At 46.0% G+C, this 21,479-nt stretch overlaps 1 protein-coding gene across 3 annotated transcripts in view; it reads left to right on the forward strand.

The window, feature by feature from the left end:
- Nucleotides 1–8,800: 8,800 nt before the first annotated feature.
- nlrc5 (NLR family, CARD domain containing 5) overlaps nucleotides 8,801–21,479 on the forward strand; it is a 31,012-nt gene continuing 18,333 nt past the window's right edge. For all 3 annotated transcript variants that reach the window (XM_014149024.3, XM_045697173.2, XM_045697169.2), the window contains exons 1-4: nucleotides 8,801–9,024; nucleotides 18,423–18,741; nucleotides 19,343–19,426; nucleotides 19,686–21,408. In XM_014149024.3, the coding sequence (XP_014004499.2) occupies nucleotides 18,426–18,741; nucleotides 19,343–19,426; nucleotides 19,686–21,408 (2,123 nt within the window). In that variant the 5' untranslated portion in view covers nucleotides 8,801–9,024; nucleotides 18,423–18,425. The remainder of the gene's footprint in view (nucleotides 9,025–18,422; nucleotides 18,742–19,342; nucleotides 19,427–19,685; nucleotides 21,409–21,479) is intronic.

Below are 21,479 nucleotides of genomic sequence, written 5' to 3' on the forward strand. Positions count from 1 at the left end.
ATTTTGCAGTTGACCAACGGCTTTCTTGGGTGGACCAGACATGAGAGCATTACAGTAGTCAAGCCTGCTTGTAATAAAATCATGGATGAGTCTCTCTGTATCAGCCTTAGACAGAAACGGCCACACCTTGGCAATGTTCCGCAGGTGGTAAAAGCTATTTTGGTCACATTCCTAATGTGTGATTTGATATTGAGTTCAGAATCTAAAATAACACCTTGGTTTTTTACCTGGTGTTTTATTTTTATTGCCTGTGAACTAAAGTGTGCGGCCAGATTCTCTCTCTGTGCTTTGGCTCCAACAATAGTACCTCGGTCTTGTCTTGATTTAGCTGGAGGAAGTTGTGAGCCATCCAAGTATTTAAATCACTAATACAGTCTAATAATTTATCCAGAAATGTAAAGTTGTGTGTCGTCTGTGTAACAGTGAAAATCAATGCTGTGCTTTCTGATAACGCTGCCATAGGGTAACATATATAGACTAAACAGTACCGGACCCAAAATCGAACCTTGTGGAATGCCACATGTGATATGTATTTTCTCTGAGTTTTGTTCACCAATGGTGACAAAAAATTGTCCTAAGCCAATTTAGAATTGGACCGGAGAGGCCAACCCACATCTCCAGTCTGTCCAGAAGGACATCACGGTCAACTAGGGCTGGGCGATATGGCCAAAATATCATATCACGCTATTTGTTTTTAAATTACGTATTTTATGTTTTTGAATAATAAAAGTTAAATATTTGCTTTATGAGTAGTGCGTGACCCTACGGTGGCAACACATACATTCTATGTGATTTCACTGGGTATTTTCTCCATTCTGATTGTTTAATACTGTTCAATTCAATAAAAAAATATTTTTTAGGGGCCTCCCGGGTGGTGCAGTGATCTAAGGCACTGCATTGCAGTGCTAGCTGTGCCACCAGAGATTCTGGGTTCGAGCCCAGGCTCTGTCGCAGCCGGCTGTGACCGGGAGGCCCATGGGGCGGTGTAAAATTCGTCCGGGTTAGGAAGAGTTTGGCCGGCAGGGATATCCTTGTCTCATTGTGCACTAGTGACTCCTGTGGCGGGCTGGGTGCAGTGCACACTGACCAGGTCGCCAGGTGTACGGTGATTCCCCTGACACATTGGTGTGGCTGGCTTCCGGGTTGGATGTGCATTGTGTCAAGAAGCAGTGGGGCTTGGTTGGGTTGTGTTTCAGAGGACGCATGGCTCTCGACCTTCGCCTCTCCTGAGTCCGTACGGGAGTTGCAGCGATGAAACAGGACTGTAACTACTACCAATTGGGGAGGAAAAAAGGGGTAAAAAAATAAATACACTGCTCAAAAAAATAAAGGGAACACTTAAGCAACACAATGTAACTCCAAGTCAATCACACTTCTGTGAAATCAAACTGTCCACTTAGGAAGCAACACTGATTGACAATAAATTTCACATGCTGTTGTGCAAATGGAATAGACAACAGGTGGAAATTATAGGCAATAAGCAAGACACCCCCAATAAAGGAGTGGTTCTGCAGGTGGAGACCACAGACCACTTCTCAGTTCCTATGCTTCCTGGCTGATGTTTTGGTCACTTTTGAATGCTGGCATGGCTTTCACTCTAGTGGTAGCATGAGACGGAGTCTACAACCCACACAAGTGGCTCAGGTAGTGCAGCTCATCCAGGATGGCACATCAATGCGAGCTGTGGCAAGAAGGTTTGCTGTGTCTGTCAGCATAGTGTCCAGAGCATGGAGGCGCTACCAGGAGACAGGCCAGTACATCAGGAGATGTGGAGGAGGCCGTAGGAGGGCAACAACCCAGCAGCAGGACCGCTACCTCCGCCTTTGTGCAAGGAGGAGCAGGAGGAGCACTGCCAGAGCCCTGCAAAATGACCTCCAGCAGGCCACAAATGTGCATGTGTCTGCTCAAACGGTCAGAAACAGACTCCATGAGGGTGGTATGAGGGCCCGACGTCCACAGGTGGGGGTTGTGCTTACAGCCCAACACCGTGCAGGACGTTTGGCATTTGCCAGAGAACACCAAGATTGGCAAATTCGCCACTGGCGCCCTGTGCTTTTCACAGATGAAAGCAGGTTCACACTGAGCACGTGACAGACGTGACAGAGTCTGGAGACGCCGTGGAGAACGTTCTGCTGCCTGCAACATCCTCCAGCATGACAGGTTTGGCGGTGGGTCAGTCATGGTGTGTGGTGGCATTTCCTCCATGTGCTCGCCAGAGGTAGCCTGACTGCCATTAGGTACCGAGATGAAATCCTCAGACCCCTTGTGAGATCATATGCTGGTGCGGTTGGCCCTGGGTTCCTCCTAATGCAAGACAATGCTAGACCTCATGTGGCTGGAGTGTGTTAGCAGTTCCTGCAAGAGGAAGGCATTGATGCTATGGATTGGCCCGCCCGTTCCCCAGACCTGAATCCAATTGAGCACATTTGGGACACCCACCAACGCCATCCACCAATGCTCCATCCACCAATGCCACGTTGCACAGCAGACTGTCCAGGAGTTGGCGGATGCTTTAGTCCAGGTCTGGGAGGAGATCCCTCAGGAGACCATCCGCCACCTCATCAGGAGCATGCCCAGGCGTTGTAGAGAGGTCATACAGGCACGTGGAGGCCACACACACTACCGAGCCTCATTTTGACTTGTTTTAAGGACATTACATCAAAGTTGGATCAGCCTGTAGTGTGGTTTTCCACTTTAATTTTGAGTGTGACGCCAAATCCAGACCTCCATGGGTTGATAAATTGGATTTCCATTGATTATTTTTGTGATTTTGTTGTCAGCACATTCAACTATGTAAAGAAAAAAGTATTTAATAAGATTATTTCTTTCATTCAGATCTAGGATGTGTTGTTTAAGTGTTCCCTTTATTTTTTTGAGCAGTGTATATATTTTAGCATTTTCATCCATTTCTGTATTTCCTGCACTCATTTGAGATGCCGTGTAGGGCAGCACGATATGGAAGATATTAATATTACAATTTTATCAAAGACAGTACAGTATGAAGATAGGCTAAAACTGCTTTTACAATAGAAATACCTGATCACACTTGTAGGCGATGTTATGGCGAGGTTGGCTAGCTGAGCTCACGTGTAGCAACACTTCATTGGGTCTAACATTTATCTAGCGCAGGCCGTCAAATCAAAGGCACTCCTTCAATATAAAAGCTGTTTTTGTCAGCAGGATACATTCCGAGTAAGAATTTCAGATTAGTCCCATGTACCGCACTACTCCCACCTCGCGTCCTTTTGACGTAGATCACCGACAATAGGATTGGAGTGATCCAATAGCTCACATAACCGTAGTTACATACGTAACCTTTGTTATGTAGCATTACATTGGATCACTCCAATATGGTATCACAATACCAGATTAATCGGTGATCTAGGCATGGCCAGATGAGCAAAGGACAGTCATGGTTGTCCCTCCATCCCCTTCCAGGGAAGTGGAGGCAACACCCAATACGACCATCCCGACCTGGTTGGCGGCAGCAACATTGACTCGATAGTATCAAAAGTGCAAAAGTGCTTGACGATGCCCAACTCGCAGAGGTGCACATTTCATCAAGGGGAACTCCTCGGAGCAGGGCCCACGATGTAGCTACTCCTCTAGTAGAATGTGCCACCACAGCACATGGCAAAGGCCGGCCGACCAGCTGACATGCTGTAGTAATAGTGTCCACAATCCAATGTAAGAGTCTCTGTTTCGATAGGCTCTTCCCCAGAACTCTCTGACCATAACACACGAACAGCTGATCCGATTGTCATATTCTCTTAGTCTGTCAAATGTAACTTGGGGAAAAACCAATCCCAATCACAGCCATGGGAGGTGCGTAAGCGGACAAATCTAAGGGCCGGTTCACATGTCTGTCAGACAGGACCTTCGGCAAGAAAGAGGGATTAGGCCGGAGGATAACACTTCCCTTGTCTGCACCCATTCGGAAACATTCAGCGCTCCCTGAAAGAGCATGAAATTCACTAACCCTCTTAGTAGAGGTAATAGCCAACAGGAATGACACCTTCATGGATAGGTGCTTCAAAGACGCTAACCCCAGGGGTTTGAAGGGGGTGACCTAGCAAGTGTTGACAGCAGCACGTTAAAGTCCCAGGTTGGCATCGAACGGGCCTTCGCTGAACGCAGACGTCTAACTCCCTTTATAAACTTGGAGAGCAATGGGTTGCCACCCATGGGTCCGTCAGGGCCATCGTCATGGCACGCCAAAATTGCGGCCAAGCAGTAGAGCAGTAGATGCTGCTCGGCCCGCATCAAGCAGTGATTGTAAAAAGTGTAAAACTGTTTGTACATCACACGACTCGGGGGCAACATTATGACCTTCACATCAAGTACAAAATATGCCCCACCGCATTTGATATGATGCGTTAGTGGAGGAAGCCCTGGTGTTCTGCAACGTGTTCACCACATTGTCCTGAATGCCTAGACTTGCCCATATATGCCTCTCAGGGGCCAAGCCCAAAGCTGGAGGCGGTGTGGGTCCGGATGCCACAGCATCCCCCGAGTCTGAGAGAGCAGGTCGGGTCTCAGTGGGAGCTGCCTTGGGGTCCCAGAGAAGAGGGACAACAGGAGGCTGAACCATGGTTGTCTCGGCCAGTAGGGGGCTATCAGGGTCAGCCAGTGGCCCTTCAAACTAACCTTGTCCAGCGTAGCTGTGATCAGGGGAAATGGTGAGAACGCATAAAGTGTTGTTGCTGGCCAATCCCGAGCGAGGGCGTCCAAACCCGGAGGGCCTGGAGGGTCCGACATCGAGAACCAGTGGGGACAATGAGTGTTCTCCTGAGAAGCAAACAAACCTGTGCTCTCCCGAACCTTTCCCACAGCTGTAACACCACCTGAGGGTGTAAACTCCAGTCCCCCTCCGGCGGGCCATTTCTTGAAAGCATGTCTAATTGCCCGGTTCAAGACACCGGGGATGTGCGCTGCCTGCACTGACGCTAAGCAGGTCTGAGCCCACAGCTCCCGAGGCATTTTGTGGAGGTGCCGTGATCTCAGTTCCCCCTGGTGATTAATATACGCCACTACTGTGGTGTTGTCTGATCTGACCAGGACATGCTTCCCCTCCAAGTAGGGCAGGAACTGTTGGCGTGCCAGGCGAACCGCCCTGAGCTCCAGCACATTGATGTGCTTGCTACTCCATGGGGGGGGGGGGGGGGGGGGGGGGGGGGGGGGGGTCCAGCGTCCACTTGCTGTATTGCCTCTGAATACTGCCCCCCAACCTGTTAGCGAAGCATCGGTGCACACTAGCTCCCTGCGGTGGACTTTTTTCACTATTACTCCCTCCAACAGGAAGGAGTGTAAGTGCCATTTCAATGAGAGTGCCATTTCAACAGAGTCCTCACACATGCATTTGTCACCAATAGCTGACAATGTCTGTCGTCTCTGGCGTAGATGGTGAGAGTTGAACCATTGCTGGAGTGGCCTGAAGTGAAGAAGGCCCAGAGGAATCAACAAAGAAGCCGACATGAGTAGACAGAGTAACTTCAGGCACTCTAATATGGACACGGCTCATCCAAGCCGGAAACGGTCTAGGAAGGCATGTATCTTCTCCAATCTCACCTGAGGGAGACGTGCTCTCATAAGAGTTGAGTTGATCAACATCCCCAGGAAGACCACCGTCTGTGATGGAGTCGGCTTGCTCTTCTCCCTGTTTAGGGTGAGGCCCAGGTCTTGAATGTGCTTCAAGATTATCCTTGTGTTTACTGTGGCTTTCTCTCTTAATTGAGCACACACCAGCCAGTCGTCCAGGTAGTTCAGCACTAGAATGCCCTGGGACATGATAGGCGCTAGGACTGCATCCATGCACTTTGTGAATGTATGCAACGCTAGTGAGAGGCCGAATGGGAGGACCTTGAATTCATAAGCCACTCCTTCGAAGGCAAATCGGAGGTACTTCCAGTGATCTCAATGATGAGGAACGTGTAAGTATGCATCCTTCAGGTCGAGCGTAGTGAACCATTGGTCGCTTGAGACTGCCTGAAACACGCACGCAGGCGAGATCATCTTGAACTTGAGCTCCTTTAAATATTTGTTGAGGCCGCGCAGGTCCAGGATTGGTCAAAAGCTGCCATCCTTTTTTGGAACTATGAAAAGACGTGGAGTAGAACCCACTTAGCCGTTCTAGCGGCTCTACCTTCCTGATTGCGTCCTTGCTCAGGATCGAGGCTATCTCCAACCGCAGCACCTCCTTCATCACCCCATCTGCCCCCGAGGTGACCCAGATACCCCTGTAGGACGGCGGTCGCTATCGGAGTTGGAGTTTTTATCCTTCCAGGACTGTGCCCAATACCCATGGAGACTCCCCCTGCCTCTCTCAGTTTGCCCTTCAGGCCTCGGAGATGGCAGAGGCCGACCTCCAGCACCTCAGGGGGACACCTCAGGGGGACTGAGCAACCTTGACACCTCTGTGGCCTCCTTAAGAAGCCACCCCCTGGAAGGTGAGGGATCAGCAAGCCGAGGTAGGATTGCAGCATCGTAGCCGCATTTAGGAGGCACGCCATGATGGAGAGGGTCCCGAAAGTGCTTTGCAGCCATTCATCGCTTAATCCTCCAGGACCTGGTGTGAGGCGAAGCACCTTGCCAATGATCTCCTTGTCAGGGAGGATCATGGCAGCCACCATGTCATTCATCACCGGATAGTGGTCTAGCCCCAAGGACTCTGCATCTATTAGGAGAGTGCACGGCCTGGTCTGTTATCGCAATGGAAGCGTCCTACTATCTTGCTCCAGTATTCGCGGAGAGCCAAACCAAACTTGGGGCAGATGGAGATAAGGAGCTGCTCAGATGGTGCTTCTTCCAGCTTGATATGAAGGGCGGTAGCCACTCATGCAAAAGCTCCCTCATTGCTTCCGTCACCACTGGGCGTGCCTCCGTAGCAGCGCTCCCAGCTACAGATGGCGCTGTGGACTGGGTTGATCCCTGATGTGCTCGGAACACTGAAGCACTGTCACCGAACTCCAACTCGTCTCCAGAGTAGAGAGATAAGCGTCGTTGCCGTCATCATCCCCCCGTAAAGCATCCACTTCCTCCCACAGGCTTTCTGCCTGACGTTTGAGGTGAATCAACTCCTCAGCCATACTGAGTTTGGAGGAGGGGGGGCCCAAAGCGACCGAATGGGTGCTGCCCCAACCCGCATCACCCCAGAGGGGGGAATATGGTCATCAGATAGGGAGGACTGTACTGTGGCCCTCATCCCCTCCAGGCGTGCCAAGCGCATGCGTTCTCTAAAGGCAGCGCAGACCAAACAACTATTGGGTTCTCTAACTGCTCTCCGTCCGTGATCTATGACGGGCCGCCTCTGACGGGCCGCCTCCAGGTGGTAAGGGTAGGCAACAACACGTCTGCCACGCTGATCCTGAACACTGGGGCCCCTCAGGGGTGTGTACTTAGTCCCCTCCTGTACTCCCTGTTCACCCACGACTGCATGGCCAAACACGACTCCAACAACAATATTAAGTTTGCTGACGACACATCAGTGGTAGGCATGATCACTGACAATGATAAGACAGCCTATAGGGAGGAGGTCAGAGAACTGGCAGTGTGGTGCCAGGATAACAACCTCTCCCTCAATGTGAGCAAGACAAAGGAGCTGATCGTGGACTACAGGAAAAGGCGGGCCGAACAGGCCCCCATTAACATCAGTGGGGCTGCAGTGGAGCGGGTCGAGAGTTTCAAGTTCCTTGGTGTCCACATCACCAACAATCTATCATGGTCCAAACACACCAAGACAGTCGTGAAGAGGGCAAAACCTTTTCCCCCTCAGGAGACTGAAAAGATTTGGCATGGGTCCCCAGATCCTTAAAAAGTTATACAGCTGCACCATCGAGAGCATCCTGACCGGTTGCATCACCGCCTGGTATGGCAATTGCTTGGTATCTGACAGTAAGACGCTACAGAGGGTAGTGCGTACGGCTCAGTACATCACTGGGGCCAAGCTTCCTGCAATCCAGGACCTATATAATAGGCGGTGTCAGAGGAAAGCCCATAAAATTGTTAGAGACTCCAGTCACCCAAGTCATAGACTGTTTTCTCTGCTACCGCGGTACCGGAGCGCCAAGTCTAGGACCAAAAAGCCCCCTTAACAGCTTCTACCCTTAAGCCATAAGACTGCTGAACAATTCATCAAATGGACTATTATGTTGACCCCCCCCCCCCCCCCCCCCCCCCCCCCCCCCACAGAATTTGTATTGTATTCTGCTACTACTGCAGTTTATCATCTATGCATAGTCACTTCACCCCTACCTACATGTACACAAATTATCTCTAACCTGTACCCCAGCACACTGACTCAGTACCTGTACCCCCTCGTCATTATTACGTTATTGTGTATTTATTTTATTATATTTTACAATTTATTTGGTAAATATATTCTTAACTCTTCTTGAACTGCACTGTTGGTTAAGGGCTTGTAAATAAGTATTTCAGGGTAAGGTCTGCAATTGTTGTATTCAGCGCATTAGACAAATACATTTTGATTTGATTTGTACTTATCTAAAGGAAAGTAGAAACAATGATCTATTGTGATATCCACTGCCCCTCCCACGGGCCCAACCCCTCTTCGCGCAATACGCTCGCAACTTTGGCCTATATATAGTCTACATACGGTACACTGAGTTTACAAAACATTAGGAACACCTTCCAAATATTGAGTGGCACCCCATTTTGCCCTCAAATCAGCCTCAATTCGTCGGCCATGGACTCTTCAAGGTGTCGAAAGCGTTCCACAGGGATGCTGGCCCATGTTGACTCCAATGCTTCCCACAGTTGTGTCAAGTTGGCTGATGTCACACTGTTTTGTACACTCAGTGTATATTCATAACTCTTTAAAACGTCTGTTTTAAAAATGTATATTTTATTCGTATAAGGGTCTTAATACCATAATAATACCATAGCCTAATTAACACTCCTCAAAAACGAAACGAAAGTAAAAGCATCTTTCCTATGCCCCATTCACATGATTTGAGTTTCACTTTATTGTAGGCTGCTCTGCAGGGATGCGACAAGCAGCGAAATTTGGTAAGTTATTATTTTGCTATGCATTTTATAACACTTACATTCGTTATTTTAAAATGAGTCTAGGCTATATTTTACGCAGCAGCCAAACGCGCGACACAGGACCACAGGTTCTCCTCATCTTATCTTGCATGACCTTTCCGTGTGAAGCAAGCCTACGCATTTGGGAACTTGCGGTAACGGTTTAGCTTTGCCGGGCCATGTGAAATAGTTTTAGATAATATTGTAATCTAATTCTACACTCTTAAGTAAAGGTGCCAGGAAGAAACCTTTTGGGATGCATTTCAGTACTGGATCACTTATTACAAAGTAGTCTCAGCCCTTCCAAAAAATATTGCAGTTTTCAAACTGCAGTAAAAGTGCAGTAACTGTAGTCGACTGGGGTATTTTGGACGCAGTAATTGCAGAATAGTTATACTGCACTCTAACTGCAGTTACACTGCAAAATTACTACAGTAATTTTTTTGTTGTTGGGGGGACGCAGTATTTGCTGCATACTGCAGTTATACGGCACTCTAACTGCAGTTATAACCCCTAATAAGTACACTGCTTTTATGCTGCACTCTGACTGCTGTCTTTTTTCGTAAGGGACAGCATTCGTATGATTCCGTACATAAATCCGAGACACTCAGTTTAGTATGATGTGTTACGTTTCGCATGGTACCCTATCTATTCATTTGTGGATGTCCATCATTCATTTGGTATGACATGATAGGAATTACAATGTGTGTGATATGCTACGGATTACAATTCGTACAATATATTAGGAATTTGCTAAATTTACAATATCATAATTTTTAGCAAATGTGTAACGTGTTATGAATTCCAATTTGTTGTTGCTAAAGTCAGCTAGGGGGCTAGGTGGCAAACGCATGTTTGACTTCTAGGGCCAGGTAATGGAAGTTATACAGTGCCTTCGGGAAGCATTCAGACCCCTTGATTTTTTCCACATTTTGTTAAGTTACAGCCTTATTCTAAAGTTGATTAAATTGTTTTCCCCCTCATCAATCTACACACAATACTCAATAATGACAAAGCAAAAACAGTTTTTTAGAAATGTTGGCAAATATATATATATATATTTTAAACTGATATCACATTCACATAAGTATTCAGACCCTTTACTCAGTACTTTGTTGTAGCACCTTTGGCAGCGATTACAGCCTCAAGTCTTCTTGGGTATGACGCTACAAGCTTGGCACACCTGTATTTGGGGAGTTTCTCCCATTCTTGTCTGCAGATCCTCTCAAGCTCTGTCAGGTTGGATGGGGAGCATTGCTGCACAGCTATTTTCAGGTCTCTCCAGAGATGTTCGATCGGGTCCAAGTCCAGGCTCTGGCTGGGCCACTCAAGGACATTCAGAGACATGTCCTGAAGCCAGTCCTGCATTGTCTTGGCTGTGTGCTTAGGGTCGCTGTCGTGTTGGAAGGTGAACCTTCCCCCCAGTCTGAGGTCCTGAGCGCTCCGGACCAGGTTTTCATCAAGGATCTCTCTGTGCTTTGCTCCGTTGATCTTTGCCTCGATCCTGACTAATCGCCCAGTCCCTGCCGCTGAAAAACATCCCCACAGCATGATGCTGCCACCACCATGCTTCACCATAGGGATGGTGCCAGGTTTTCTCCAGACATGACGCTTGGCATTCAGGCCAAAGAGTTCAATCTTGGTTTCATCAAACCAGGGAATCTTGTTTCTCATGGTCTGAGAGTCCATTGGGTTCTTGGTCACCTCCCTGACCAAGGTCCTTCCCCCCCGATAGCTCAGTTTGGCCGGGCGGACAGCTCTAGAAAGAGTCTTGGTGGTTCCAAACTTCTTCTGTTTAAGAATGATGGAGGTTGCTGTGTTCTTGGGGACCTTCAATGCTGCACACATTCTTTGGCACCCTTCCCCAGATCTGTGCCTCGACACAATCCTGTCTTGGAGCTCCACGGACCATTCTTTCAACCTCTTGGCTTCGTTTTTTCAATGACATGCATTGTCAACTGTGGGACCTTATATAGACAGGGATGTGCCTTTCCAAACATCTACAATCAATTGAATTTACCACAGGTGGACTCAAATCAAGTTGTAGTTAACATCTCAAGGATGATCAAAGGAAACAGGATGCACCTGAGCTGAATTTCGAGTCTCACGTTTGCAAAAAATTCAAAAAACCTGTTTTTGCTTTGTCATTATGGGGTATTGTGTGTAGATTGATGAAGATTAAAACCTTTTTTTAGAATAAGGCTGTAATGTAACAAAATGTGGAAAAAGTCAAGGGGTCTGAATACTTTCCGAATGCGCTCTGTGTGTGTATATACAGTAGCAGTCCAAAGTTTGGACACACCTACTCATTCAAGGGTTTTTCTTTATTTTTCCGGATTGACTGACCTTCATGTCTTGAGGTAATGATGGACTGTCGTTTCTCTTTGCTTATTTGAGCTGTTCTTGCCATTATATGGAATTGGTCTTTTACCAAATAGGGCTATCTTCTGTATACCCCCTACCTTGCCACAACACAACTGATTGGCTCCAACACATTAAGAAGGAAAGAAATTCCACAAATTAACTTTTAAGAAGGCACACCAGTTAATTGAAATGCATTCTACATGACTACCTCATGAAGCTGGTTGAGAGAATGCCAAGAGTGTGCAAAGCTGTCATCAAGGCAAAGGGTGGCTACTTCGAAGAATCTCAAATCTCAAATATATTTTGATTTGTTGAACGCATTTTTGGTTACTACATGATTCCATGTGATATTTCATAGTTTTGATGTCTTCACTATTATTCTATGTACAATGTGGAAAATTGTCAAAATAAAGAAAAACCCTTATGAGTAGGTGTGTCCAAACTTTTAACTGGTACTATATACACACATATACACTGCTCAAAAAAATAAAGGGAACACTTAAACAACACAATGTAACTCCAAGTCAATCACACTTCTGTGAAATCAAACTGTCCACTTAGGAAGCAACACTGATTGACAATAAATTTCACATGCTGTTGTGCAAATGGAATAGACAACAGGTGGAAATTACAGGCAATTAGCAAGACACCCCCAATAAAGGAGGGGTTCTGCAGGTGGTGACCACAGACCACTTCTCAGTTCCTATGCTTCCTGGCTGATGTTTTGGTCACTTTTGAATGCTGGCGGTGCTTTCACTCTAGTGGTAGCATGAGACGGAGTCTACAACCCACACAAGTGGCTCAGGTAGTGCAGCTCATCCAGGATGGCACATCAATGCGAGCTGTGGCAAGAAGGTTTGCTGTGCAACAACCCAGCAGCAGGACCGCTACCTCCGCCTTTGTGCAAGGAGGAGCAGGAGGAGCACTGCCAGAGCCCTGCAAAATGACCTCCAGCAGGCCACAAATGTGCATGTGTCTGCTCAAACGGTCAGAAACAGACTCCAGGGTGGTATGAGGGCCCGACGTCCACAGGTGGGGGTTGTGCTTACAGCCCAACACCGTGCAGGACATTTGGCATTTGCCAGAGAACACCAAGATTGGCAAATTCGCCACTGGCGCCCTGTGCCCTTCACAGATGAAAGCAGGTTTACACTGAGCACATGTGACAGACGTGACAGAGTCTGGAGACGCCGTGGAGAACGTTCTGCTGCCTGCAACATCCTCCAGCATGACCGGTTTGGCGGTGGGTCAGTCATGGTGTGGGGTGGCATTTCTTTGGGGGGCCGCACAGCCCTCCATGTGCTCGCCAGAGGTAGCCTGACTGCCATTAGGTACCGAGATGAGATCCTCAGACCCCTTCTAAGACCATATGCTGGTGCGGTTGGCCCTGGGTTCCTCCTAATGCAAGACAATGCTAGACCTCATGTGGCTGGAGTGTGTCAGCAGTTCCTGCAAGAGGAAGGCATTGATGCTATGGATTGGCTCGCCCGTTCCCCAGAACCTGAATCCAATTGAGCACATCTGGGACATCATGTCTCGCTCCATCCACCAACGCCACGTTGCACCACAGACTGTCCAGGAGTTGGCGGATGCTTTAGTCCAGGTCTGGGAGGAGATCCCTCAGGAGACCATCCGCCACCTCATCAGGAGCATGCCCAGGCATTGTAGGGAGGTCATACAGGCACGTGGAGGCCACACACACTACTGAGCCTCATTTTGACTTGTTTTAAGGACATTACATCAAAGTTGGATCAGCCTGTAGTGTGGTTTTCCACTTTAATTTTGAGTGTGACTCCAAATCCAGACCTCTATGGGTTGATAAATTGGATTTCCATTGATTATTTTTGTGTGATTTTGTTGTCAGCACATTCAAGTATGTAAAGAAAAAAGTATTTAATAAGATTATTTCATTCATTCAGATCTAGGTTGTGTTATTTTAGTGTTCCCTTTATATTTTTGAGCAGTGTATATATATATATACACACACATATACACACACAGTGCATTCAGATAGTATTCAGACCCCTTGACTTTTTCCACATTTTGTTACGTTACAGCCTCACCCCCCCCCCCCAAAAAAAAAATTCCTTATCAATCTACACACAATACCCCATAATGCAAAGCATAAACAGGTTTTTAGAAATGCTTGCAAACTTATTAAAAAACTGAAATAAGTCATTTACATTATTATTTTTTGGAGCAGATGGTCGGGGGCAGAACATAATTACAAGTAATTTGTAGATGGCAAATTGACTGCAAGATGTCCAAACAGATATGTTTGGCTAAAACATAATCATTTCAAGCCTTGCTTACATTTTTATACGATGGTGTGTTTCGCTTTATTATGCGAGGGAATACTTGGGAACATATTTCTTAAATAAACACTTGGAGCTGATTTCCTGTTGTTTTTAGTCTATTATTTCCCCCAAAAAAATACATGTGTACATATACATATTTATGGGTTTTTTTTGCTCAGAAAATTGCGGTGGGGAAAGTAACCAAATTTTGCCCGCAGACCACCGGTTGGGGAACCCTGGGCTAGGTTATTCTACACGCAACAGACCGAAGACTGAACACACACTTAACAATGAGACAGAGCAGGCAGGCCAGCTCCAGGAAGAGAGGGGCAGTAGAAGACAGAAGCATGCTCATATGTTTTGGTAATAGGCATCTCACAATGTCTTGTCTTGCATGCCTTGCAAATTCACCATGTAGCCTAAAGTTAAACTCTTCCTCTCTGGTTTTATTTGAATTACACAACTTCCCCAGTGCTTTATCGGCTATAACACAGAAAATAATATGTTTTGTCATAACTGAACTGTGATTTTAATTAAGTGGGAAAAAAACTGAAAAACATTGTTTTCTGGCTCGGGATTTTTCTTAACGTTAAGGATCTGATTTGTTTAAACGTTTTAAAAGTTCACATCCCTACTACTAACTATGACTGACTGTGAGACGTGTTTTCCATGCATATACATTCAAACAAAGAACACCATCACAAATAGTATTTCACCATTTATTGAGCACAGAGACAAATAGCAAAGGTGTCTCAGGCAGTTTTTGAAGTATCTAAATATAGTGTAACCTACCAATCAATGTATATCAAGTGTTGTGGAGGGCACAATCTTACAACGTTGCAGTCCAGAAATGAGAGCTTTACCATCTATGCCAAAAACCTGGGCCTCTGATGGAGATTGTAGAACTGTCATCAACGCATGCTTCAGTATTCCCCCTTCTCTCTGGGAGCATTTGTGTGCCCAGGCCCCATAGGTATAATATCGAAAGGATCCCACCCTGGTCACCAACCAATGTAGCTGTGGTCCAGAGAGGAGAGCTCTACCATCTATGGCAAAAGCCTGGGCTCCGGACGGGGACAATATAATTCTCCCCACTGCATGTTACAAATGTATAATCATCGATTTGTCACCTGTTAAACTGATTCAACATTGAATTTAGTCTTCGAGATGCTCAAACACGCATGTGTTTGTGTGAGACAAAACCCACAAAGAAAATACAACAGGCAAATCCAAATGTGGTCTCAATGTCTAAATAGTGACGGCATGGCTAGTTCAAAGTGCAGTAGGATGGTTCTCTTCTCAGGTGAGTAAATCAGCCCATGCTTGGTGAATAGCATTAGGTTGATCTATGTGTGCAGGACACAGGAGACCTGAATAGATCATGTGAGACAGAAGTGACAAGAATAAATGAAAGAAATCATCACAACAAAGGAATGTAGTTTGTGAGCTAGAAAATGAACATCCTTACAGTCTGAGGCAGGGTGTTCTCCAATCATCCTACTCCAACTATTGACAGGGATAATGTGCCATTTCTTATTTGTCAGTATGAATGAAAGTATTGGGTCCTGCCTTGATGACTGTATTAGATGTACACTACAAGTCCTATAGATTTTTTGTAGTTTTAAATTATTACATGAAATAAACTGATAGTTATAACGCTCCTGGTCCTGGAATGACATGTTAGCTAGTGATAAAGCTATCTGCTCCTGCTAGCTAGCAACATATCTACTTGTTGTAACAAGCTAGCTAACTAGCAAGCTAGCTACATTACTAATGTTTGCTGTGTTCTATGTTGGGAGTCATTTTACAGCTTGCATTGAGGGTATCACGTTTTTACAACTAAAAAGTTAGATTCCAAATAAATAAGACTCCCTGATAGCAGTTTGTCAGAAGGATATCTCTCTCAAGATGTCACCAGCTGTCTATTACCTTAGATACGGATAATCCGATTGGCAGACGTGATCAGCAGAGATAGTACTATCCATGGTACTCAAGTTTTGATTGCTTTACAGTTTAGTACTCAGTGGCGTTTGCCTGACCAGCCAGCAAAATAAATTGCAAGAAATGACATTGCTAACAAACAGAAACGTGTTCAGAATGTGTTCAGAATAAATACATCTATGCAATATGTAAAAACCAGCTCCTCCATCAACAGAGATTGATCATCTGGAAAACTAAAGCAGATAGCTTCCTACGGCCCACCACTTGTGTAAAGGTACAAACTGGAACCTTTCTGTGATGGGAGGGGTTAAATTTTGAACCTTTTTAATAATGAAGAGCTGGCAGCCTATCTGATTGGAGGCGTAGCTTTCAGATAGTTATTTTTGTAATTCCTGTTCATAATAGATTTTTTAAATGTATTTAACCAGGTAAGTTGACTGAGAACACATTCTCATATACAGCAACGACCTGGGGAATAGTTACAGTGGCTTGCGAAAGTATTCACCCCCGTTGGCATTTTTCCTATCATTGTCCTGCTGGAAGGTGAACCTCCGTCCCAGTCTCAAATCTCTGGAAGACTGAAACAGGTTTCCCTCAAGAATTTCCCCGTATTTAGCGCCATCCATCATTCCTTTAATTCGGACCAGTTTCCCAGTCCCTGCCGATGGAAAAACACCACCATGCCTCACTGTAGGGATGGTATTTTCGGGGTGATGAGAGGTGTTGGGTTTGCGCCAGACAAAGCGTTTTCCTTGATGGTCAAAAAGCTACATTTTTGTCTCATCTGACCAGAGTACCTTCTTCCATATGTTTGGGGAATCTCCCACATGCCTTTTGGCAAACACAAAACATGTTTGCTTATTTTTTTCTTTAAGCAATGGCTTTTGTCTGGCCACTCTTCCATAAAGCCCAGCTCTGTGGAGTGTACGGCTTAATGTGGTCCTATGGACAGATACCCCAATCTCCGCTGTTGAGCTTTGCAGCTCCTTCAGGGTTATCTATGATCTCTTTGTTGCCTCTCTGATTAATTACCTCCTTGCCTGGTCCGTGAGTTTTGGTGGGCGGCCCTCTCTTGGCAGGTTTGTTGTGGTGCCATATTCTTTCCATTTTTTTATGGACTTAATGGTGCTCTGTGGGATGTTCAAAGTTTCAGATTTTTTTTATAACCCAACCCTGATCTGTACTCCTCCACAACTTTGTCCCTGACCTGTTTGGAGAGCTCCTTGGTCTTCATGGTGCCGCTTGCTTGGTGGTGCCCCTTGCTTAGTGGTGTTGCAGACTCTGGGGCCTTTCAGAACAGGTGTATATATACTGAGATCATGTGACAGATCATGTGACACAGATTGCACACAGGTGGACTTTATTTAACAAATTATGTGACCTCTGAAGCTAATTGGTTGCACCAAATCTTATTTAGGGGCTTCATAGCTAAGGGGGTGAATTCATATGCACGTAGCAATTTTCTGTTTTTTATTTTTTAGAATTCTTTGAAACAAGTCATTTTTTAAATTTCATTTCACCAATTTGGACTATTTTGTGTATGTCCATTACATGAAATCCAAATAAAAATCCATTTAAATTGCAGGTTGTAAAGCAACAAAATAGGAAAAACTCCAAGGGGGATGAATACTTTTGCAAGTCACTGTACAGGGGATGAATGAGCCAATTGTAAACTGGGGATGATTAGGTGGCCATAACCGTATAAATGCCAGATTGGGAATGTAGCCAGGACACCAGGGTTAACACCCCTACTCTTACGATAAGTGCCATGGGATCTTTAGTGCCCACAGAGAGTCAGGACACCCGTTTAAAGTCCAATTGGGGCGGCAGTGTAGCCTAGTGGTTAGAGCGTTGGACTAGTAGCCAAAATGTTGCAAGATCAAATCCCTGAGCCGACAAGGTACAAAAATATGTTGTTCTGCCCCCGAACAAGGCAGTTAACCCACTGTTCCTAGGCTGTCATTGAAAATAAGAATTAGTTCTTAACTGACTTGTAGTTAAGTAAATAGAACATCTGAAAGACAGCACCCTACACAGGGCAATGTCCACAATCACTGCCCTGGGGAATTGGGATATTTTTTATAGACCAGAGGAAAGGGTGCCTCCTACTAGCCCTCCATCACCAATTCCAGCAGCATCTGGTCTCCCATCCAGGGACTGATCAGGACCAACCCTACTTAGCTTCAGAAGCAAGCCAGCAGTGGGATGCAGGGTGGTATGCTGCTGGCAAATCATGTTAAGTTTCTACACTGCAAATTAAAATGTTCCCTGAATATTTATGCATATTATATATAATAATATAATATTAATCATATTAACATTTCTGATATACAGTAATAAAGTGTTAACAATTCCTACTTTCAGATTTGCATAGGCTCTTGAGGAACACATACACCTCTGTTAGCCTCACAAAAGCTCCAAAACTGTCAGTGTTCAACCTTAGCATGTGATGACAATACAACAGAACAGATGAACAGGAATGACATTTACAGGTGGCTAAGAAATATCTTAAAGCAATGCCTCTACTAAGCCAAGCGTCTACTCCAGGGTTCCTCCACGAACCCATTGCTGCATTGAACCATTAAAGGTTCCTCCAATAACCCCTTAACTAACCAAAAGGGTTAAATAACCATTGAATAGGAATGGTTCCTTGAGAAACTCCAGGTGTTCCTTGAGAAACTCCTGGGTTCCTTGAGTCACCAATAATTCTAAGAGTGTAGGTGAAATGTAATCAAATTGAAGTTTCATTCATTCATTCATTTGCCTACGTTTGTACAGCTGATGGCAATGGAAGATGTAGAAGCAGAGGAAGATGTCCAGACTGTGTTGACACAGGAGACACACGAGCTAGCAGACATTCTGAGCTATCAAGATGATGGCTTTCTCACCAGGTTCTATGAAATGATGGACATCAGTTCGCGGCAGCGGCTAGTGCAACTTGCGAGCCACAGAGAGCGCATCCTGGGGTTGTTGAATTACTTCAGGACTGCAGAACCTGCTATTTGTCGGCAATTTCTTCAAATGGTTTGCATGCTCTGCGAGAACATGCCAATGCTTCTGGAATCACGGCTGATGTCTGTGGCCGGGACTGTGACTAGTAAGTATTTATGTAATGTGCATGTGTCTGCCAATATTGACTATCCACAATACCCACATTATAGCCTCGTTATGCATTTATGGGGAAGATGTCAATATGAGTCAGGACAGGGTTTCCTTTCCATTTCCATGCCTCAAATGTTAGATTGATTTGACACCTAATAATCAATAAACATCTACTGACAATACATTAACTAAGTGGATAGAGATAGGCTTTTTCTTTATACCATTTATTGAAAGTTTGATTTGGCCTACACCTGCAAGTGAATCCCCAGGTAATCAATCAAATCATCACATTATCAATTCTAATGTAATGAAGTGAAATTAAGTGTTTCGTTGTTAGTGTAAGATGACACCTCTGTGTGATATTCATGCAGAAAATGTGTCAAAGGTCCAAAAGCAGATAACACTAAAAACAGCATTAAAATAGTTAGATGTATACTGTGTATGGAAGTGAAATAGTTGTTTTCTCTCAGATGTCACTTATTTTTCCACAAGAAGTATCTCTTATTCAATGCCGTTTAATCGAGGTGCTTTGTCTTTTCTTGGGTTTCCCCTATATTTCCATTATTGGTTTCTCTCCATTTTGTTATTCTTCTCAGAAGAAGTTGTTGAAAACAACAGTCATACCCTGGTTGATGAGTATATGGCATCTCAAGAGTGCTGTCTGAAACGCCCACGAATAGGTAAACACCAGTCTTTTCATGTCTCAGTAATATTTGTCATGGGGTTTGAATTTGAAAAGACTTGCATACTGTGTGAGCTAGCTCTGTTACTTGAAATTAGTCGTTCTCTCCATAGTATGAGTTGTTTCTAAATTAGTACACAGTCACTAATATATTTTTTAAACAAAGTAATGAACATCTAAAAAACATATTGTCATGTTGTTGTGTTCAGGTCAGGAGTATGTTTAGTGTTAATTTATAAGATGTTCTTTGTATCCAGACCACATAGAAAGTTACAAGGCTGCTGTGAGGAGATGTCTACTGCAGAGGTGGGAGAGGGTGATGCAGGGTGTGGTGAAGGTTTCTCTGGAAGAGGCCTGGGTAAGTCTGCGCCACAAATCCTTGGTTAGACCAAGAGACAGGGCTGATCGACGGCTGAGCCCACCAGAGCTCCAGGAGGGGGCTGTGGAAGACAGGGTGACCGTTGACTCCCTCCTGGGTTCAGAAGCCCGGGTCACATTGCTGTTGGGCCAGGCAGGGGCAGGGAAGACGCTACTAATGCACTGCCTTGGACAGCGCTGGGCTCAGGATGCCTTCCCCTCCTTTCACCTACTGGTCCTGCTAGAGTTCCGGCAGCTCAATCTCGTGGCTCGGCCGCTGTCTCTGAAAGAGCTGCTCTTTCGCTTCTTCCTCCCACCAGAGGGTGGGGAGGAGGAGGGTGCTGCTGTTCTTGACTTCATCCTCCACAACCCTGAGAAAATATGCTGGATCTTTGATGGCTACGATGAGTTTCACACTAAAATCACCCACTCAGGGAGTCTGAGGAGCCCATTCGACCCACAGTGCCCTCTACCCATGGCAGAGCTGATATCAGGGCTGTGCAGTCGCAGGATCCTCCCAGGATGCACCCTATTGATTACCTGCAGGCCTCGGGATGTGACAGATTTGGAGAGCTCTGTGGACTGCATTGGGGAGCTGCTAGGCTTCAATTGGCGCAGTGTGAAAGAATATGCTGAACAGTACTTCCAGGACAAGGATCTGGATCTAAAGGAGAAGGTAGTCACTCACCTACTGGCCAACCATCACCTCCTCACCATGTGTTACCTGCCAGCTCTCTGCCATACCTGCTGTGTGTGCTTGGATCACATATTCTCCAGAGGTGGGTCTCAGTCCCAGGCTTTGCCCCAACTGCCAACCACCCTCACCCAGGTCTACCTCCAGATCCTCTGTGCCTTTCTGAGCCGATGCCCAGGGAGGGTCACACCCTTGTTGCAGAGTCACAGGGCAGAGGTCACACAGCTGAGCTGCATGGCCATGAAGGGTCTGGAGGACAGCAGGATCGTGTTTCTCTCTGAGGAGGTTCCACCAGACCTGTTGGACTTCGTCACCAAGGCTGGTCTCCTCTCACAGGTGGACCTGACCCATGAGGATGGGTCTAAAGGCCAGGGTTACACGTTCATGCACCTCACCATGCAAGAGTTTATGGGTGCTCTACATATCATGACCAGCAAGGACATCACAGAGGCCCAGCTTAGGAAGAAGTTTAACCTCAAGACCCGCTGGACCACAAAATCAGACCCCAAGACGGTCTTCACTGATTCCCTCCACCTCTATGTGTGTGGGCTTGCTGCCCCAGCCTGCTCTCCTTACCTGTTCCAGCTGGTTGTGGGAGCAGGGGCTGTGAGGTGGGTAAAGAAACGCCAAGCTCTGGTTCTCAAATTGCTCCGGAGTCTGGCAGCGAGCACCAACCTGACTGGGCCCAAGGTAGTGGAGCTGTGCCACTGTATCCAGGAGACCCAGGATGCACAGCTGGCCAGGGAGGTGGTGGGGTCACGATCATGCTTTGAGCTAAGGAACATCACGTTGAACCCTGTAGATCTGGATTCCCTGGCCTTTGTTGTATCGTCTGCTGGAGTGGGAATGGGGCTGGACTTTGGAGCTTGTTCTATGGAACTAGAGTGTCTAGATATTCTACCCAGCTGCCAGCACATCGACTACCTAATGTGAGTTCATGACTCATTTATACACTGTGTACTAAACAATAATAATCCTGCATGAAACTACATTTCATTTT

This window comes from Salmo salar, chromosome 16 (assembly GCF_965601325.2).
Source record: "Salmo salar chromosome 16, fSalSal1, whole genome shotgun sequence".
NCBI lineage: Eukaryota > Metazoa > Chordata > Actinopteri > Salmoniformes > Salmonidae > Salmo > Salmo salar.